Source organism: Propithecus coquereli, unplaced genomic scaffold (genome assembly GCF_000956105.1).
Source record: "Propithecus coquereli isolate 6110/MARCELLA unplaced genomic scaffold, Pcoq_1.0 Scaffold5, whole genome shotgun sequence".
Classification (NCBI taxonomy): Eukaryota; Metazoa; Chordata; class Mammalia; order Primates; family Indriidae; genus Propithecus; species Propithecus coquereli.
Window position 1 is genome coordinate 15,587,872 of NW_012150840.1, and position 19,365 is coordinate 15,607,236.

The 19,365-nt window shown below is 37.7% G+C and overlaps 1 protein-coding gene across 1 annotated transcript in view; it reads left to right on the forward strand.

The window, feature by feature from the left end:
• The window catches only part of TTLL5 (tubulin tyrosine ligase-like family member 5), a 320,186-nt gene that overhangs the window by 8,408 nt on the left and 292,413 nt on the right, over nt 1-19,365 (forward strand). The window contains exons 3-6 of the mRNA XM_012656057.1: nt 7,185-7,189; nt 10,245-10,327; nt 11,684-11,790; nt 17,116-17,246. Coding sequence (XP_012511511.1) covers nt 7,185-7,189; nt 10,245-10,327; nt 11,684-11,790; nt 17,116-17,246 — 326 coding nt within the window. The remainder of the gene's footprint in view (nt 1-7,184; nt 7,190-10,244; nt 10,328-11,683; nt 11,791-17,115; nt 17,247-19,365) is intronic.

The following is a 19,365-nucleotide window of genomic DNA, read 5'->3' on the forward strand; positions in this document are numbered from 1 at the left end:
CTACTCTGGATATTTCATATCAAGGAATAATACAATATGTGACCTTTTGTGTCTGGCTTCTTTCACTTAGCATGACGTTTTCAAGGTTCATCCATGTTGAAGCATGTATCAGTCCTTCATTCCTTTCTGTCTCTGAATAATATTTACTCTGTTGTATGGATATATCACATTTTGTTTATCCATTCATCAGTTGATGGACATTTGTGGTGTTTCCACCTTTTGTCTATCATGAATAGTGCTGATATGAATATGGACAGATTATTGTTTGCACATCTGTTTTCAGTTCTTTTGGGTATTAACCAGGAATGGAATTGCTTGGTCATACGGTAATTCTGTTTAACTTACTAAGGATCTATCAAACTGTTTTCCACAGTGGCTGCACCATTTTCATTCCCACCAACAATGTATGTGGGTTCCAATTTCTCCACATCCTCAGAAACATGCTATTTTCTGGTTTTTAGATTATAGCCATATTAGTGAATGTAAAGTGGTATTTGATGTGGTTCTGTAATGACTAATGACATGGATGTGCTTGTTGGCCACCTGTTTATCTTCTTTGGAGAAATGTCTATTCAGGGCCTTGCCTCATTTTTAAAATTGGCTTGTTTGTCTTTTTTACTGTTGAGCTTTAAGAGTTCTTTATACGTTCTGGATATGGGACCCTTATATATGAGGGCTGTTCAGAAAGTATACAGCCGTTGTTAATGTAAGGAGAACAGTTTGCACAACATCTATGTAACCTGGCAGCCAAGGAGAGTGGAGTGAAATGCATATGCGTGAACAATGATGCCTTCTTTGTAGTAGTCAGTGGTACGCTAGACGCTGTTGAGTGAGCATGTGTACTATGTGGCCGTCATATTCAAAATGACTGAGTGAGCAGAGCAACGAATCTGCATCAAATTTTGTGTTCAGCTTGAACATTCCTCCATGGAAAATATTCGGATGATTCAGAAGGCTTTCGGGGATGAGGTAATGAGTATAGCGCAAATCAAAGTGGCACAAACACTTCAAAGACAGTTGAGAATCTGTTGAAAGTGATCCACGTTCTGGAAGGCCTGCAACAAGCAGAACACCTGAGAATGTTGAACGTGTATGGGTGTAGAGATGCTGGGAGAACTGAGGTCACAAGGTGCCTACTTTGAAGCGGAATGAGGCGTCATTGTCTTATGTACAGTGTTTCTTGTATCTTGTATCTTCAACAAATGTGTCTGTTTTTCATATTACATAGCTGGATACTTTCCAGACAGACCTGGTATGATTTGCAAGTATTTTTTCCTATTCTGTGGATTGTTTTTTTACTCTCTTGATAGTGTTCTTTCATGAGCACAAGTTTTTAGTTTTCATGATGTCCAGTTTATCTAATTATTCTTTTGTTGCTTATACTCTTGGTGTCATATCTGAGAAACTATTGCCTAGCCCAAAGTCATGACCTCTATGTTTTTTCCTAAGACTTGGCTTAACCTCTTATATTTAGAACAATATAGACTTTGATCCATTTTAAGTTAATTTTTTAATATGGTATTAGGTAAGGTTCACCTTCATTCTTTTGCATTTGGATATTCAGTTGTCCCAGCACAATTAGCTGAAGAGATTATTCTTTCCCCATTGAATGGTCTTGGCCCTATTGTCAAAAATCAGTTGACCACAGATGTATGGGTTTATTTATGGATTCTTAATATTCTATTGATCTGTATATTTATTCTTATGTTAGTACCGCATTGTTTTGATTACTGTATCTTTACATTAAGTTTTGAAATTGGGAAGTGTGAGTCCTGTAACATTGTTTTTCTTCTTCAAGATTGTTTTTGCTATTCAGGGTCCCCTTGCTATTCCATAAGAATTTTAGGATTAGCTTTTCTGCTTGTGTAAAATGGCTGTTGGGATGTTGATAGGGAGTGCATCATATCTGTAAATTGCTTTTATGAGTATTGCCACTTTTACATGTTTAGTCTTCCAATCCATGCACATGGATGTCTTTATAGTTATTTAGGACTTCTTTAATTTCTTTCAGCAATGTTTTATAGTTTCCAGTGTACAAGTAAATCTTATACCTCCTTGATTAAATTTATTCCTAAATATTTTATTCTTTTTGATGTTATTGTAGATAGAATTGTTTTCTGAATTTCATTTTGGGGTTGTTCATTGCTGGAATATAGAAATAACAGTTGAGTGTTGTATATTGATTTTGTATCCTGAAACCTTGCTGAACTCTTTCATCGCTCTAATAGATTTTGTGTGTGCGTATATTCCTTAGGATTGTCTGTATATAATATCATCTCATTTGCAAATAGAGATAATTTTATTTCTTCCTTTCCAACCTGGATGCCTTTTATTTCTTTTTCTTGCCTAATTGCTCTGGCTAGAATTTCCAGTACAATATTGACTAGAAAGAGGGTGTTTTTATTTGTTCCTGAGTGTAGAGGGAAAGCTTTCTGTCGTTCAGTGTTCAGCATGATGTTAGCTGTGGGTTTTTTATAAATGTCTTTTATTGTTGAGGAAGTTCCCTTCCAGTCCTAGTTTGTTGTGTGTTTTCGTCATGAAAGGATGTTGGATTTTGTCAAAGGCTTTTTCTATATCAATTGAGAAACATTTTTTTTCCTTCATTATATTAATGTGGTGTATTATTACATTGACTGACTTTTTGTACGTTGAACCACCCTTACATTCCTGAGATAAATCCCACTTGGTCAAGGTGTATAATTCTTTTAATATGCTGCTGGTTTTGGTTTGCTAGTATTTTGTTGAAGTTTTCTGTGTCTGTATTTATATGGGATATTGGTCTATAGTTTTGTTTTCTTCTGATGCTTTTGTCTGGCTTTTGTGTCAGGGTAATGTGATAGAGTGAGTTGCCTCCTCTTCTTGGGAAGAGTTCGAGAAGAATTGGTATCAATTCTTTAAATGTTTGGTAGAATTCACCAGTGAAGCCATCTGGTCTTGGGCTTTTCTTGGGTGTTTTTGATTATAGATTCAACCTCTACTTGCTATAGGGTCTATTCATGTTTTGTGTTTTCTTTTTGGGTCAGTTTTGGTAGTTTGTGTGTTTCTAGGTATTTGTCCATTTTATTTAGCTTATCTAATTTGTTGGAATACAATTGTTCATAGTATTCTTTTATATTCCTTTTTATTTCTATAAGGTCCATAGAAATATCCTTACTTTCATTTCTGATTTTAGTAATTTGAGTCTTTTCTCTTTTTTTCTTAGTCTAGCTAAAGGTTTGTCAATGTTGTTTATCATTTTAAAGACCCAACTCTTGGCTTCGCTTATTTTCTCTGTTCATATTGGATTTTAAGCAGTGCTCTGAGTCCTGGGGTTAGCCTGTAGGTATTTTCAAAGCTCAGCAATGTCATGTGGTATAGTGGAAAAGGTCTATACTTGGGTACTCAGTCACTGGTTCAAATCTCAGCTTTGGCATTTACTAGCGGTGAATCTTCAGCAAGTCACTTAAACTCTCTTAACTGGTTTCATTATTAGTAAAATGGAGATAATATCTACCTTTAAGTCATTGTGAGGATTAAATGAGATCATTTAATGTCTGGCCCACTTGAAACTTGTGCTGCTTATTCTACTTGTTGAATAGGATCTGCTCTACTTTTAAATGACTTTAAGGTCTTTCATTGCCCCATGGTAAGCCAGGAGTTCGAAGGACTCTGAACACCTGCTTCTGGGATTTGAATCCTCCTCACTCCCAAAGGGTCCATATGTTCTAATCCCCTCAGCAGGTTGCGAGGTTACCACTTAAAGGGACGTGGTTCATTCGTGTTCTCTGAAGCTTGAGTAACTAAAGACCCTTTCCTGAGAAACTTCCTCTAAGTATGAGTCGAGCCAAAATGGATAAAAACAACAGAAGTAAATAATCCTCTCAAAACATGCTTCCTTTGATCTGGTTATCACTTCAAATAATCTGTGTATTCTGTGACAATAGACAGACCCTTCTTTTTTAGAATACCTAACATTTATTGGAAAATAATATCCATCAATGTAATCATTCCATTATTTAAGCAATTACTATTTTCTAGAACCCATAGTCTTTGGTCTTTTTTCTTTACACATTCCAGTGATTAAAGAAAAAGCCACTAAACTTTTCTCAAATTCTGTGTTTTTGAATTTTCTCTATTTTCACCAGTTCCTTGAGATTTAATAATTTTCTTCACCTTCCTTTATGAAAAGGACGATTTGAATGACTTTTGCTAGCTGCTGCCTCAGTTTTCTGAATTTTTAAACATTCTTGGTCTGTAACATTTTTTTTTTTGGCTGTCTTAAATAGCTGACATAGATCTATTCAGATCGTAAGCCTGTGGTTAAATCCCCTTGAGAAGTGTATCTGGGGCATTAGTTATCTTCTGTTGATCTCATAGTGTTATTAGAGGTGCCAACTTTGTTTTTTCTGTTTATCAAATGTGTCATTGAATTCACTGTTAATATTTTTGGTACAGTATGATTTCTCATGCTTTATTTGTGCAATAGTCTAGGAATATGGCTTTTTTCTCATTATAGCCTTGTTTTTTTCCTAAATTGTATGTACTTTAAACAGGCAACAGTGGTATTTTCAGCTTAAACTTTTCCTACATGAAACATATTTTTAAAAATTTGCACTGAATGTATTCATTTAATAAGTTTGTATTTATTAAATATTATGTAGACTAGTAGTAGAAATATGCAAGCTATATATGTAATTTGAAATTTTCTAATAGTATCATTTTAATAAGTAAAAGAAAAGATGAAATTAATTTTAATAATGTTTTATTTAACTGAGTATATCCAAAATATCATCATTTCCACATTTGTTCAATATAAAAAAACATTAACAAGATATTTTACATCTAGTGTGTATTTTACATTTATAGTGCATCTCAATTTACTGCAAAATTTTCATTGGAAATACTTGATCTGTATTTAGATTTCATAAACATTATAATTGGAAAAGTAAATTCATATATTCAAGTTGTTTCAAGGAAGTTTTCCAGTAACTGATCTAAGTATTAGGTCTTAAATATAAATTTTTTTTTTTTTGAGGCAGGGTCTCGCGCTTGCCTGGGGCTGGAGTGCAGTGGCATGATCGTAGCTCACTGCAACCTCAAATGCCTGGGCGCGAGTGATCCTCCTGCCTCAGCCTCCCCAGTAGCTGGGACTGCAGGCATACACCACCATGCCTGACTAATTTTTCTATTTTTTGGTGGAGACGGGGTTTTGTTCTTGCTCAGGCTGGTCTCGAACTCCTGAGCTCAAGCAATCTTCCCACCTCAGCCTCCCAGAGTGCTAGGCATGAGCCACTGTGACTGACCTTAAATTTAAATTTAAATTAATTAAAGTTAAATAAAATTAAAAATTCAGTTCCTTTGTCACACTAGTCACATTTCAAGTGCTCATTAGTCACATGTACGTAGTAACTACAATATCAGACAGTGCATGTATTCTAATCCTAATCCCAGGTAACCTAATTTTCTGATACTAGGGCATGGCTACACTATGTTGCCATTAAGGGGTTTTTTTGGTTCTAAAAGTCAAAAATATCAGCTTTATCTTTATTCTGGTTTCCCATGCTATTTTTGTCCAAACCTCTTAGGGTACTTTATTGCTCCCTAGCAGCTTCTGTGCTGACAGATGATTGGTTTCTTGTTTTCATTTGCTCTGCTATAATCGATCCTGGAACTTGCCAGGGATTCTAGCACTTGAGTTGCTAGGGAGTTGCAGGGAGTACATGTGAGTGTTTGGAGAAGAGGAAATTCTACCGTCTCGTGGTGGAATTGATATGACGCTTTTTCAGAGGCTCAGAAAGACGATATTTGGCAATTTGCTAGTAGTCAAGGACTATGCCCTGCCACTTGTTTTAATATGGAGGAGAACATGGGATAAGGTGGGTCTTTTTTGGGCAGTTGGGCAGGTTCAGTTTGCAGTTGCAATTTTCTGGTTGACTCTTGTCATGGGACAGAAAGTCCATGCGTATTAATCAGGGTTTTTCAGAGAAATAGAACCAATAGGAGAGAGAAAGAGAGAAATTTTGAGAGAGATTTATTATAAAGTATTAGCTCATGCAATTATGGAAAAGTCCCATTATCCCATTATCTGCCATCTGCAAGCTGGAGACCCAGGAAAGCTGGTGGTATAGTTGTAGGCCTGACAGCCAGAGAGCCATTGTGTAGATTCCAACCTGAGTCTGAATTCTTGAGAACCAGAAGTGCTAAGGACAGAGAAGATCTATGTCCCAGCTAACCAGCTTGGCAGAGAGTGAATTCAACCACCTTTTTTTTTTTTTGGAAAAGGGTCTTGCTCTGTTGCCCGGGATAGAGTTGGCGGCATCATTAAAGCTCACTGCAACCTCAAACTCCCGGGCTTGGCTCAAGAGATCCTCCTGCCTCAGCCTCATGAGTAGCTGAGACTACAGGCACATGCCACTGCCCCTGGCTAATTTTTCTAATTTTAGTAGAGACGGGATCTCATTCTTGCTCAGGCTGGTCTCTAATTCTTGACCTCAAGTGATCCTCCCACCTCAGCTTCCCAGAGTGGTAGGATTACAGGCATGGGCCTCTACACCCAGCCTCAACCATCTTTTTGTTCTTTTCTGGCCCATAATGGACTGGATGCCTACCTACACTGGGGAGGGCAGTCTGCTGTACTCAATCTACAAATTTAAATGCTAATCTCTTCTGGAGACACCCTCACAGACACACCCAGAAATAATGTTTAACCACGTATTTGGGCATCCTATGGCTTAGTCAGGTTGACACATAAAATTAACCATCATACCAAGGTTGTCAGATTTTTCAAGAGAAGCCCAGAAATCTAGATTTTTACATTAATTCTTCCAATTTTCAAATGTTAGCACCTAATTCAATTTTATTTTAAAACACTCTAAGTGACAAACAGACCATGTCTGCAGGGTGGGTCTGATCCTTGGGTCACCAATTTATAATCTCTGGTCTAATATATACTGCTAACTGTCATTATTGGACACACAGGGCTATTGGGCAAAGAACATAAATGAATGAAAAATTCCCAGCAGTGATGGTTGCTTTATATCATCCTGCCTTTCCTCTCTTGCACTCCCCTTTGGGAGCACGCTCAATGTATCTGAGTTGGTATAGATAGATGGTAGAAGCAGATGGTCACTGCTTATAGTTTATATACTGTAAGAATCAGGTCTGCCACTGAGTGAAGTGGTGATTGTACTTTTCTTCTATATTAGGACAGGTAGGAGAAAGAATATTAATAGCATTTTAATTTTTTTACTTGCTATGTAAAATATACAATTTATTATGTATGGTACTGTGTATTAATGGATATTTTACCACATATTTACTTTTTAAATTTTTACTATGTAGCAACAACTGCTTTGTATGTATTAACTGATTTAGTGCTTTGTATGTATTAACTGATTTAGTACTACTCTATGAGGTAAGTACTGTTATTATCAACTCCATTTTACAGGTGAGGAAGTTGAGCATAGAGAAATTAAATACCTTATTGAAGATTATAAGCAGGAAGTCGTAGAACCAGAATTTGAACCCTAGCAGTTTGGCTCTAGAGATGTGTTCTTTCTCTTGTTAGTCTCCCTTCTCTCCGAATCCCCGTGTTACTATTCTCTATTTTCCCACACACCTTACTGATCACCTTCCCTGTGGCCTGGCACTGAGAGGCAAGCACTGCAAAACATGCACAGCCTTGGGTACAGTCCTTGTCTCCAGTAGTAACTGCATAGTCGATGATGCTTTGGCTTTTCCTGTATAGAAATGGAAGTGTTAGTGATCACAGATATAATAATGAAAGGACCTGAATTTCTTTCGTTTTTCTAAATAAAATAATTAGAAATATTTCTAATAAACATTTTATTTAGAAAAGTTAACCTTCAGACAAGTTGTAAGAATAGTACAATGAACACATGTATACTATCCCTAGAATTACCAATTACATTTTGCCACATTTGCTTCTTCTCTATAAACATAGCAATCTGTCATTGGTAAAATATTATTTTATTTTTGGGGCAGGGTCTCACTCTGTCACCCAGGCTGGAGTACAGTGGCATGGTTATAGCTCACTGCAGCCTTAGACCCCTGGGCTCAAGTGATCCTCCTGTCTCAGCCTCCCAAGTAGCTAGAACTATAGGCATTTTTTTTCTTTAAGAGATAGGATCTCACTATGTTGCCCAGGCTGGTCTTAAACTCCTGGCCTCACGCAATCCTCCTGCATCGGCCTCCAATGTGCTGGGATTACAAGTGTGTGCCACCATGCCCAGCCTAAAATATTATTATCTAATTTACAGTCCCTATGCAGGTTTTCCCGTTGTTCCAATTTTGTCCTTTATAGTGGCTTTTTGCTTTTCTATCCAGGATCCAATCAAAGATTACATTTAGTTGTCATATTTCTTTAGTATACTTTAATCTACAGGCATTTCTCCGACTTTTTTTTCTTTCATGACATTGACATTTTTAAATATTCCAGATTGGTTGTTTTGCAGTTACCCATTGCACCACCGGCCCCATCCTATTTTGCAGCTATCCTTAGGCTTAATTGTTATCCTTATCTGATTTTTCCACATTTAGATTGAAATTTTTAAAAATTTGCAGGCATATTGCTTAGTGAAGTTGTGTCCTTCTCAGTGTATCACATTTGGAAGTACATGATGTCATTATTTTGCATTATTGGTGATGGCAAGTTTGATCATATGGTTAAGATAGTATTCACCAGATTGCTTCATTGCACAGGTACCTTTTCCCCTTTGTTATAAGCATTCTCTGGCATGATATTTTGAGATGTATGAGTATCCTATTCCCTAATAGTCTCTACCTATTGGTATCCATTGATTCTTTTCTGAATCACTTCATTCTTATGGTTTTTATAAAGTGGTGATTTTCTAATTCTGTCTTTCTTCTACATTTATTAGCTAGACTTTTTGGAATTAAGAGCTTTCTTTTCTTTGGTGGACAGAATAATAGTCCCCCCAAAGATGTCCACCTCCTAATTCCCAGAACCTGTGAATATGTTACCTTCATGGGCAAAAGGGGAATTAAAGTTATAGATGGAATTAGGTTGCTAATCAACTGACCTTAAGTAGATTGTCCTGGATTATCCACGTGGGCCCAATATAATCACAAGGGTTCTTTAAAATGGAAGAAGGAGGTAGAAGAGGTCAGAGTGTTGTGACATTAGAGGACTAGACCCACTGTTGCTGGCTTCAAAGATGGAGGAAGGGACCATAATCCACAAGGGAGGGAATGGGGGTGGCCACTAGAAACTGGAAAAGGAAGGAAACAAATCTTACCCAGGGCCTACAAAAAGCAACAAAGCCCTGCCAATGCCTTGATTGTAGCCTGGTGAGACCCGTGTTAGACTTCTGACCTACAGATCTGTAAAACAATTAAATTTGTGTTTAAACTTCCAAGTGTGGTGATTTGTTACAGCAGCAAAAGAAAACAGTATATGTTCTTACCTCGTTATCAGTGTGGATTCATGGATTCTTTTGTGAATGCATTATAATCTATCTCTGTCACTATTATTTTTCTTTTCTTTTTTTTTTGAGACAGGGTCTTACTCAGTTAGTTCCCAGGCTAGAGTGCAGTGCCATCATCATAGCTCACTGCAGCCTCAAACTCCTGGGCTTGGCTCAAGCGATCTTCCTGCCTCAGCCTCCCAAGTGGCTGGAACTACAGGCACATGCCACCATGTCCAGCTAATTTTTTTCTATTTTTCGTAGAGATGGGGTCTTGCTCTTGCTCAGGCTGGTCTCAAACTCCTGATCTCAAGCAGGCTTTCTGCTTCGGCCTTCCAAAGTGCTAGGATTACAGGCGTGAGCCACTGCGCCCACCTCACTATTGATTTTTTGTTTAGATTGTCTTGAATTTGGCCATTGGGAGTCCCTTCATAGTCTTTGTGACATGTCCCTAATCAGTTTTTGAGCATTTTTCTTCTTTTTTGGCATAGTAAGATATACCAGGCCTATTTTGTGTTGCAGTGAGCTATGATCACACCACTGAGCTCTAGCTCAGGTGACAGAGCAAGACCCTGTCTCAAAAAAAAAAAAAAGTAGTGAAAACAAAGATGTAATTTTTCTCCCTGTCCACATTTAGTGAACCCCAACAAGTTTCAGGTTAAGAACCCTTGGTCCAAAATCATCCTCAGCTTATTTATATAAGTTTTAAGAGTAGCAGTATAATGTTATTGAGTATAATTAAGCCACCATCTTACAGTTTGTTTCTGTTTTTATGGGCAACTTTCTGGTTACTGAATTTGATTCTGTGTTTTTCTTTAGAACGTTATCATTTGTCTTATAAGATTGTGCGAACGGATAGTCGCCTGGTACGCAGCATTCTGACAGCCCATGGATTTCATGAAGTAAGCTTATTTTTACTACCTCATCTGATCTGCTCAAAAGCTGAAAATCATAGCCACCTAACTGACTACACCAGTTAACAGGGCCAGCTCTAGAAAGTACATGGGACCAATCCTTAGTGATGATGCAGAACTCGGATTGAATTACTGAGTGGCTTTACCAGTTTCTCCTTGCAATACATGGAAAACATTTCCACAGGATTTAAAAAAATTTTTTTTTTTTTTGCTATGTTTTTGGGCTTGGGCTACAGGCAGAGTTTTCCATAAGAAATGGTTTGATACCAATTAAGTTTCTTTGATTGCAAGCAACAGAAACGAACTCTGCCTAACTTAAACCAAAAAGGATTTGTAGGAAAGGTGTGCAGAGGGGGCTAACAGAATCAGAGAAAAAGCTGAAAAGGCAGGCCTTTGGAAGGAGAGAGACCAGGACAGTCCCATGGATCTAGGAACAGGAATCTTCAGGATCATCTCCTCAGGGCACTGCCGTGGAAATGGCTGGACTCCATTCATTGTCCTTGTGCCTTTCTTTGCTCAAGAATCACATTCTGGAGAACAAATGACTGGCCTGGCTTTGGTCATGGATCCACTCCTTGGAGGAAGGGAAGGGGAGGGCTGGTTAAAGGGCAGGTCTTTTAAAACCAAGGAGTACATCATTCCCCAAAGAAAATTGGAAGATTGGGATGTTGTCATTAAAAGGGATAGGCAAAAATGCTGGAGAGACTTCCGCTATAGATATTTTGAGAGAATTGATAAAAGTCTGGTTGCTAGTTCCTTATCCTCAGTTGAGATCTGTAGGAGACATTTTGAGGAAGTTCTGATACCAGTTTGTGTTGTGTCTTATTGCTGTTTTATCTCCAGCACTTAACATCATGCCTATCATGTTATAGACACAGAGTACATAATTGTTGAATGAATGGACAAATGAATTCTAATGAATGAAGTAATGAATTCTAAGTTGTGTGCTACTGTAAGTTTTTATTATAGGACTAGACCCACTTTTATTATAGTCCTGACCAACACTTTATACCCAGTATCTACAAAGTCATAAGGACAGTCTGAAAGAGGAGTTTTGGGTTTGGGTCCTCATCTTATACTTCAATGTTGCAAAAATATTAAGAGACATCATGGATTTCTATAGAGGAGTTAATTTATTTTACTTTCTGCATCTAGGATTTGCCTGACTCTCCTATTCCTTAAACTTGATTGTCCCTGGCTTTTGTGATACTCTGCTTTTGTCTCACTTGGCTCACATACTAACTGTGCCACCCCCGTGGGTGCTCTGTGGATGAAAAATCACTATGGACTGTGTGCCATTGCTCTTCCTGATGTGTTTTTGCCTTCTTGTGTATCTACCCTTAGGTTCACCCAAGCAGCACTGACTATAATCTAATGTGGACAGGATCCCACCTGAAGCCCTTCTTACTTCGCACCCTCTCTGAAGCACAAAAGGTTAATCATTTTCCCAGGTAATGCTCTTGTAGCTGCTTTGTTCTATTTAAAGGTACCTGACATTGGGGCATGTAGCCAGCAAAGATAATTAATATTCCTAAAAGAAGAAGAAGTTTGTGATATAGGGCAGCAGTCTGAAATCAAACTGATGTATTCATATCCCTGAGCATGTATGAACACTTTCCAAGGGCTATGTAGACATGGATGGTTTTAGAGGAGACAGTTTCTGGTTCTCTTTCCTAAAATTGAGCTTTATGAGATCACCTCATGAGAATTGGTTCCCCTTTCTCACCTCCCTTTCATAGTTACTGTTTTTCACCTTTATAAAAGAATGGCCCTCCTAGAACCTTTTTTTTCTTTTTTCTTTTCCCCTTTGGCCACTAGGAAAAACCACCTAGCCTCTCAATCTAATGTGTTATCCTATCCTGGTGTAGAAATTTTCAGGATTCCAAAGAAAAGTATAAAAAAATTGGTGTCAAATTGAATTCTAGTAACAGAATAACAAATCCTTTTTGCATGATGGTGGTTTCCATTTCTTTGTTTCTAAAGATTTGAAGGATAACATCTAATTATCAGCTGATAGACCATTATACATAATTTTTAAAGTTTTAGAAATTTTTTATTTTTTGTAGGAACAGGGTCCTGCTATGTTGCCTAGTCTGGTCTTGATCTCCTGGGCTCGAGTGATCCTCCTGCCTAGGTCTCCAAAAATGCTGGGATTACAGGTGTGAGCCACTGCTCCTGGCTTAAACATAATTTTTAATAACAGATCATTTTGTGATTTTTGACATGTAATTAGGAAAGAGTTCAAAGAATTGAATGTCATTGCTATAGAAAACTCCTTCTAGTTGCATTTATTGATGGCAGCCTAGAGAGGCAGTATTATTACCTAGTGGCTAGAAGCCAATTACCTGGGCCCAGGTCCCAGCTCTGCTGAGTGACCTTGGGCAAGTGACCTTTATGGATGTCAGTTTCCTCGTTGGAAAAAAGAAGGTATTAATGGCACGTACATCATAGGGCTGTTGTAATATATCAAAATGTAAAGTGCTTAGAACAGTGCCTGCCACATAGTACACACTGTATATATTAGCTATTATTTATGTGAACAAGATTTCTTAGGGTGTACAACTATGAAAAAGAAAATAGGAAAAATGTTAATGCTGGAACCCCACTTTATTCTAGCAGCATTCAACCGTGGAGAAATACATGACCTAATGGAGAGAGAGGGAAGCTAGTCTCACCTATGTAATGAAGAGATACAAATCCAATAAAATAATTTTTATTTGGTCAGTGATTACATTTTATTTCCAGGACTTAAACCCAAGTTACTCTCTCATGCTAACTAGCTTATTTTCAGTTACCTCATATGCTTTTCTGCTTATTTTCATGAAATGATGGCTGTTTCTTGATTTTTTAATTCTATGGTCTTACACCCACTCAATGTGTATAAAAACTGACTTGCGCTGTCTCTGTTACTGTGTATTTCGAGTCTTTGTAGCAAATCCTGGTTTTATTTTATGTCTGAACTCCATTGACAGAAAATAATTTAAACCTTATTTTTTTCCTTAATGCCTAGAAGATACAGATTTGGTTTTCTAAATGTATTACTGGCGGCTTGAGGTAAATCAGATGCGTCTATTTTAAATAGATATTGAAGCAGTATTTGAAATAGCCCATACTAGAGTCTATATTCTTAATTCATGTTCATAGTATATTATTTATTTCCGTAGTTTTTGAAGTATTCCTGTAGATGTATAGGAATTCCATCTCAATTTGGAGTCAGTAATAACAAATTCCAACCTATATTTTCCTTGACTAATCTTTGAATGTGTTATACTTGTAAGTTTGAGAACATTAGTGATCAATTTTCTAATGGCAGTATACTTTGTGGCTTCTGCTGCTATATCTCTCCTATTTCAATCCAAAGACTTCTAACTCACATGCAAAAGAAATTCAAGCACTTTAATATTTTCAATGATACCGTGAACTCTTTCTTAACATTATTTTGTTAACTTTTAATTTTAAATAATTTTAGACTTATAGAAAAGTTGCAGAAGTAATATAGAGTTCCTGTATGTCCTTTACTCAGTTCTCCTAGTGTTAATATCTGATATAACTGTAGTATAATTGTCAAAACTAAGAAATTAACATTGGTATTCTACTACCAACTAACCTACAGACTTTATTCTTATTTTGCTACTTTTTCTACTAATGTCCTCTTCTGTTCCAGGATCCCACATTGCATTTAGTTGTCATGTCTCTTTAGTCTCCTCTGATATGTGACAATCCTTTAATTTTTTTCGTCTTCTAGTAAAATTTCTATTTTTGTGTGTAATACATTTTAATCAAAATTGAGAGTATTTATGGTGTTTTGATGAATCGTATACTACAATTCTTGGCAGTGATAATCAGTCCAGTGTGTGTGGGGGTGTGTGTGTGTATACATTTTTTTTTAATGGTTACAACCTTATGCTCACAGGAAATTAAAAAATATGATGTATCAATTCCTATGTATATTTTTGCTATAGAGAAGGTATGATATGATGTAAAAGACAAGCATTAAATACGTTCTGTTAGACTAAATACATTCTTTGGGGAAAATGGAGAGGAAGAATTAAAACAAGGGTGACTGGGGGATAGTGTCTAGGTAAAGATCTGATGGAAGCTTCTGCGAATCTTCTGTACTTAACCTGAGTGGTGGTTACGCAGGTATGTTCACTGTGTAAAAACTCATTATGCTCCACACATGTAATGTGTGTACCTTTCTGTATATATGTTAACTTCAGTAAAAAACATTTAAAAATGGAAATTTTGCTGAAAAAAATGAGCTTTTTCTCTAATTATTTTTAAAATGTTATGGGAGGTATTGAATTCTGATGTTATTTAGGTTCCATCGAATATACTTACATGTGGTGTTATAGTTTTATTTTAAAATAATGTTTACCATTCTTCAGATTCTTTGGAACAATTTAAAATTTATGATGAAAAATCTTAGATGTCAACTTAAATATGCAAGAGGATATATAGTTTCCTAAAATTTGTGTACCAAGCAAAAAAGTGTGAGGACCACTGATACTGGGCATGTGTAGGAGAGTAAGTTCTTTTTCATACCCTCTGGTTCAGTGTTTCTAGTTCCCTAATGATAAGAATTACCTGGGGTACTTTAAAATACACATTCTCAGGTCCCATTGCAGATTTGTGGAAATCACCATCTTCAAAGGTGTATATTTAAGAAACACCTTTTAGGTACTTTACCTTTCTAGGTAAATATACACCTAGAAAGTTATATATTTAAAAAGCAATGGTGATTTGTAACATGGAAGTTTGGAAATTACTGTTGTAGATTAAATCAGTGATGTAGTGTGGGCCCTGGACCATTGGTACCTGAATCACCTGGGGTACTTGTTTCAAATGCAGAGTCCTGGGCTTCATCCCAGTATTTTGAAAGATGGAACCCAGGAAAATACATTTTTAAGGTGCTCTCCAGGTGATTCTTATGTACACTAAAATTTGAGTACCTCTGCTCTAGATTTCTGAAGAGGGAAGTGGGTAAGAAAGAAGTGTTTGATACCTAAATTTGACAAGGCAGTCTTTGAAATCACAGTAAAACATCTGAACTGAGGAACAGGTGGAATAAATTTTTAATGGTTACAACAAAGATTTTTAGATGGTTTTTAAGCAGTGGAACAAATCATAGACTTGTGAGTCCAGTTGAAGCTAACTGAAGTGCATTTTTGTAGTACTGTACACAAGAATATACCCTCGATATAGGTAGCAACTATTACCTTGATTTTAAGGTAATCATTTCCTTGCCTTTCTTTATAATTTTACCTCTGCAGTATCCATCTCTTGATGATGTAGTTAAATTCCCAATGGGGTTTCTAACTTGAAACTTTAATGGGATCATTATAGTCTAAAATTAAGGTCTATCTAAGGCCTTATGCAGGAGGGACATATCAGACCCATGGTATTAGGTCATTACATATGAAATGTCCGATTTTGAATCAGCAGTTTAGTTTATTATATCTCAAACAGGAAGCATTATAATTAATCAAAGTATGTGCCTAAGCTATCGACACAGTTTTGCCATCTTAACTGTAGCTTGTTTATACCAGCAGTAAAGAAGCCTGGAGAGTGAGTGGTGATGAAACATGAAAGGCATTTTCTGCAGCTTGTTGAGAATTGAATATCTTTCCTTCCAAGAAGTGGTCCAAAGCCTGGAAGAAGTGGTAGTCAGTTGGTGTAAGGTCTGGTGAATATGGTGGATGACAGAGTTTCCAAGTCCAGCCTCTGTAGTTTGAGCAGCGTTGTTTGTGTGACACGTGGTCTTGCAAGAGGATTGGCCTGTCTCTATTGACCAATTTCGGCTGCTTAATCACAAGCATCCTCATTGTTTTGTCCAGCTGGTCTCAGTAGACATCTGCTGTCATGGATTGACCAGGTTTCATGAAGCTGTAGTGGAGAATACTAGTGCTGGACCACCAAACAGACACCATTAGCTTTTTTTGATGAATATTCAGTTTTGGACTGTTTTGGCACTTCATCTTTATCCAACCATTATGCCGAACACTTGTGATTGTCAAAAAGAATCCATTTTCATCACATGTAGCAATACGGTGTAGAAATGGCTTTCCTTTACGTTGTGACAGCAAAGAAAGGCAAGCTTCGGGACGATTTCTCTTCTGACGCAAGTTTAATTCATGCAGTACCCATCCATCCAGCTTCTTTACCTTGCCAATTTGTTTAAAATGGTCCAATATCATTGGAATAGTAACGTCAAACCTTGCTGCTAATTCACATGTAGGCTGAGATGGATTCACTTCCACTGCAGCTTTCAGTTCATCATTATCCATCTTGGTCTTGAGTTGCCCACGTGGCTCATTTTCAAGATTAAAATCACCAGGATGGAACTTCTCAAACCATCAATGTAGTGTGCCTTCATTAGCCACATCCTTCCCAAACACTGCGTTGATATTTCGAGCTGTCTGCACAGCATTGGTTCCACAACAGAACTCACACTACTAGAAAATAACATGAATTTTTTACTTATCCATGGTTTCACAAAAATGGCTCTAAAAAAAAATTTGAAAGATAAGCACAAGCCAAACTGTGTGTTTGAAAGAATGAGGATGTACCTTCACAATAAAAATAAAATCAGATCTGATTTCTTTAAGTACTAAGCTTGACAGTTGATATCTCTGACATTTCACTTTGACACTTTTTGTTTTATTTATTTTTTTTATTGCTCTAATACTGTCAAGTATGAACTCTTTAGAATGTGATAACGTAGGAAAACTTCTGGGTCATAATTTACTGAAAGGGAAATACTTTTTGATTTTTAGGTCTTATGAGCTAACCCGGAAGGACCGACTGTACAAAAACGTCATTCGAATGCAGCATACGCATGGATTCAAGGCTTTTCACATCCTCCCTCAGACCTTCCTCCTGCCAGCTGAGTATGCGGAATTCTGTAGTAAGTGCTTGCCTGAGAATGCCCCAGTCCCCAGCAACTGAACTTGGGGTAAATTTACCCCAGAGGCTGCCTCAAGTTGTCAACCAATTGAGGCTTTTCAAATCCTTAAAAAATTATTGTTCTTTGGTAAAAGAGTTACAGAGATAACTTTAAAACTATTTTTATTCTGATTGTGTGTGTACCTGTATATTTATTCTTAGTAAGCTTGTGAATATCATTTATGTAAGCCCACATCGGTGTCACGTAAGCGGCCCTGTCTGGTGTATTTTGCTTTAATGTCTTTTCTCTCCACTGACGAGTTAGTGCCTATGTAAGGACACTTTGTATTTCTGCATGTAAATTGTTAATACTTATGCTTCCTTTTTGGTGTCCCTTTTTCCCTTGCCATTTAAGACACATTCTTGCCAACTTGGTTTTTGGACTTGTGTGATTTGTGTTCTTTGGTGTATAAGTATCATGTATCTTTTGATGTTAAGAGTTTGGAAGTTAGTCACATCCTCTCCCGTTTGAGTCCAGACTAATCACAAAACACATGTAAGTGCCAATTAGACACCTAAATGTCAGCGGTATTGCTGGTAAAGTGACATAGGACCACGTGGCCTGGATCCAGCTCTAGTATGGGCTTCTTATTGCTTTTGCCTTATTGTGAACTTACCTATCCAGGCCTAGGGAGAGTTGCTGGCTATTTTAGGCTTTCCTCCGCAGGGGCAGAGCCTGGCTCAGTAGGTTTAGAACACAAAAGAGGCACAAGTACAGAGAAGGTGTGAGGCAGGTCTTTTTTGAGAGTTTAAATAGTAACTATACTAATAGCTAACACTTAATGAACATTTACTTTCTATAAGGCACTCTTTTAAGTGGCACCTCTACTCAGTGGTAGTTTTACAGATGAGGAGATTAAGGTTCAGATTGGTTAAGAAACTTCCCATAAGTTATGCAGCTTGCAAATAGTGGAATTGGGGTTCAAACTGGCAGTTTGGCTTTAGAGGCTATGCTCTTCTCTGTGCTTTATGGCTAAAAGACATGGGCAGCATGCCTGCAATGACCACATCCCAATAGCGGCACTGAGAGAAGTCGCTTCTCCTGTGAGGAGCATCAGATGAGACACACAGAGAAAACAGACAAACAGTGTTCCTCTCAAGAAATCCAAGAGACTGTTCTGCTTTATGGATAGAGGAAGTACCATGGAGAGAAAAGAGAGTTCTCCCTAGACCTCCTCACTTTTTTTTTTTTTTTTTTTTTGAGACAGAGTCTCACTCTTTTGCCCGGGCTAGAGTGAGTGCCGTGGCGTCAGCCTAGCTCACAGCAACCTCAAACTCCTGGGCTCAAGCGATCCTTCTGCCTCAGCCTCCTGAGTAGCTGGGACTACAGGCATGCGCCACCATGCCCGGCTAATTTTTTCTATATATTTTTTTTAGTTGTCCAATTAATTTCTTTCTATTTTTAGTAGAGACGGGGTCTCACTCTTTCTCAGGCTGGTTTCGAACTCCTGAGCTCAAACAATCCGCCCGCCTCGGCCTCCCAGAGAACTAGGATTACAGGCGTGAGCCACCGCGCCCGGCCGACCTCCTGACTTTTGATTCTTATTTTTTTTGCTTTAAGAGACAGGGTCTTGCTCTGTCACCCACGCATAGCTCACTGCAGCCTTGAACTCCTGGCTCAAGTGATCCCCCCACCTCAGCTTCATGAGTAGCTGAGATTACAGGCATAAGACACCATGCCTGGCACTTTTTGTTCTTTTAACCTGTTGGACTTGCCAGTCTGACTGGGTCACCCAGTGAGGTGTTCATGTTTCGGGAGAAGAGCCCAACACTTCATCAGGAACTGCGTCCCCACTTCTCTGATAGCATTACTGGCTACAGCTGGGACCATTGGTTGGCATTTCATTGTTTGTCCACAGAAGGCTCTGAAATGGGTCATGTAAAGCAACTAATTAAATGAATCAACTTCAAAGCTACAGTGCACTCAAAGCTGAAAATTTGTAGTTAAGAATTGTCTGTTATGTGACTTCACTCAAGTTACTCAACCTTCTGTGCTTTAGCTTTCTCATCTGTAAAATGGGACTGTTACTATTGTGGACCTGGTAGTGTTGTCAGGATGTTTAAGTAGGTTAATATGTGGA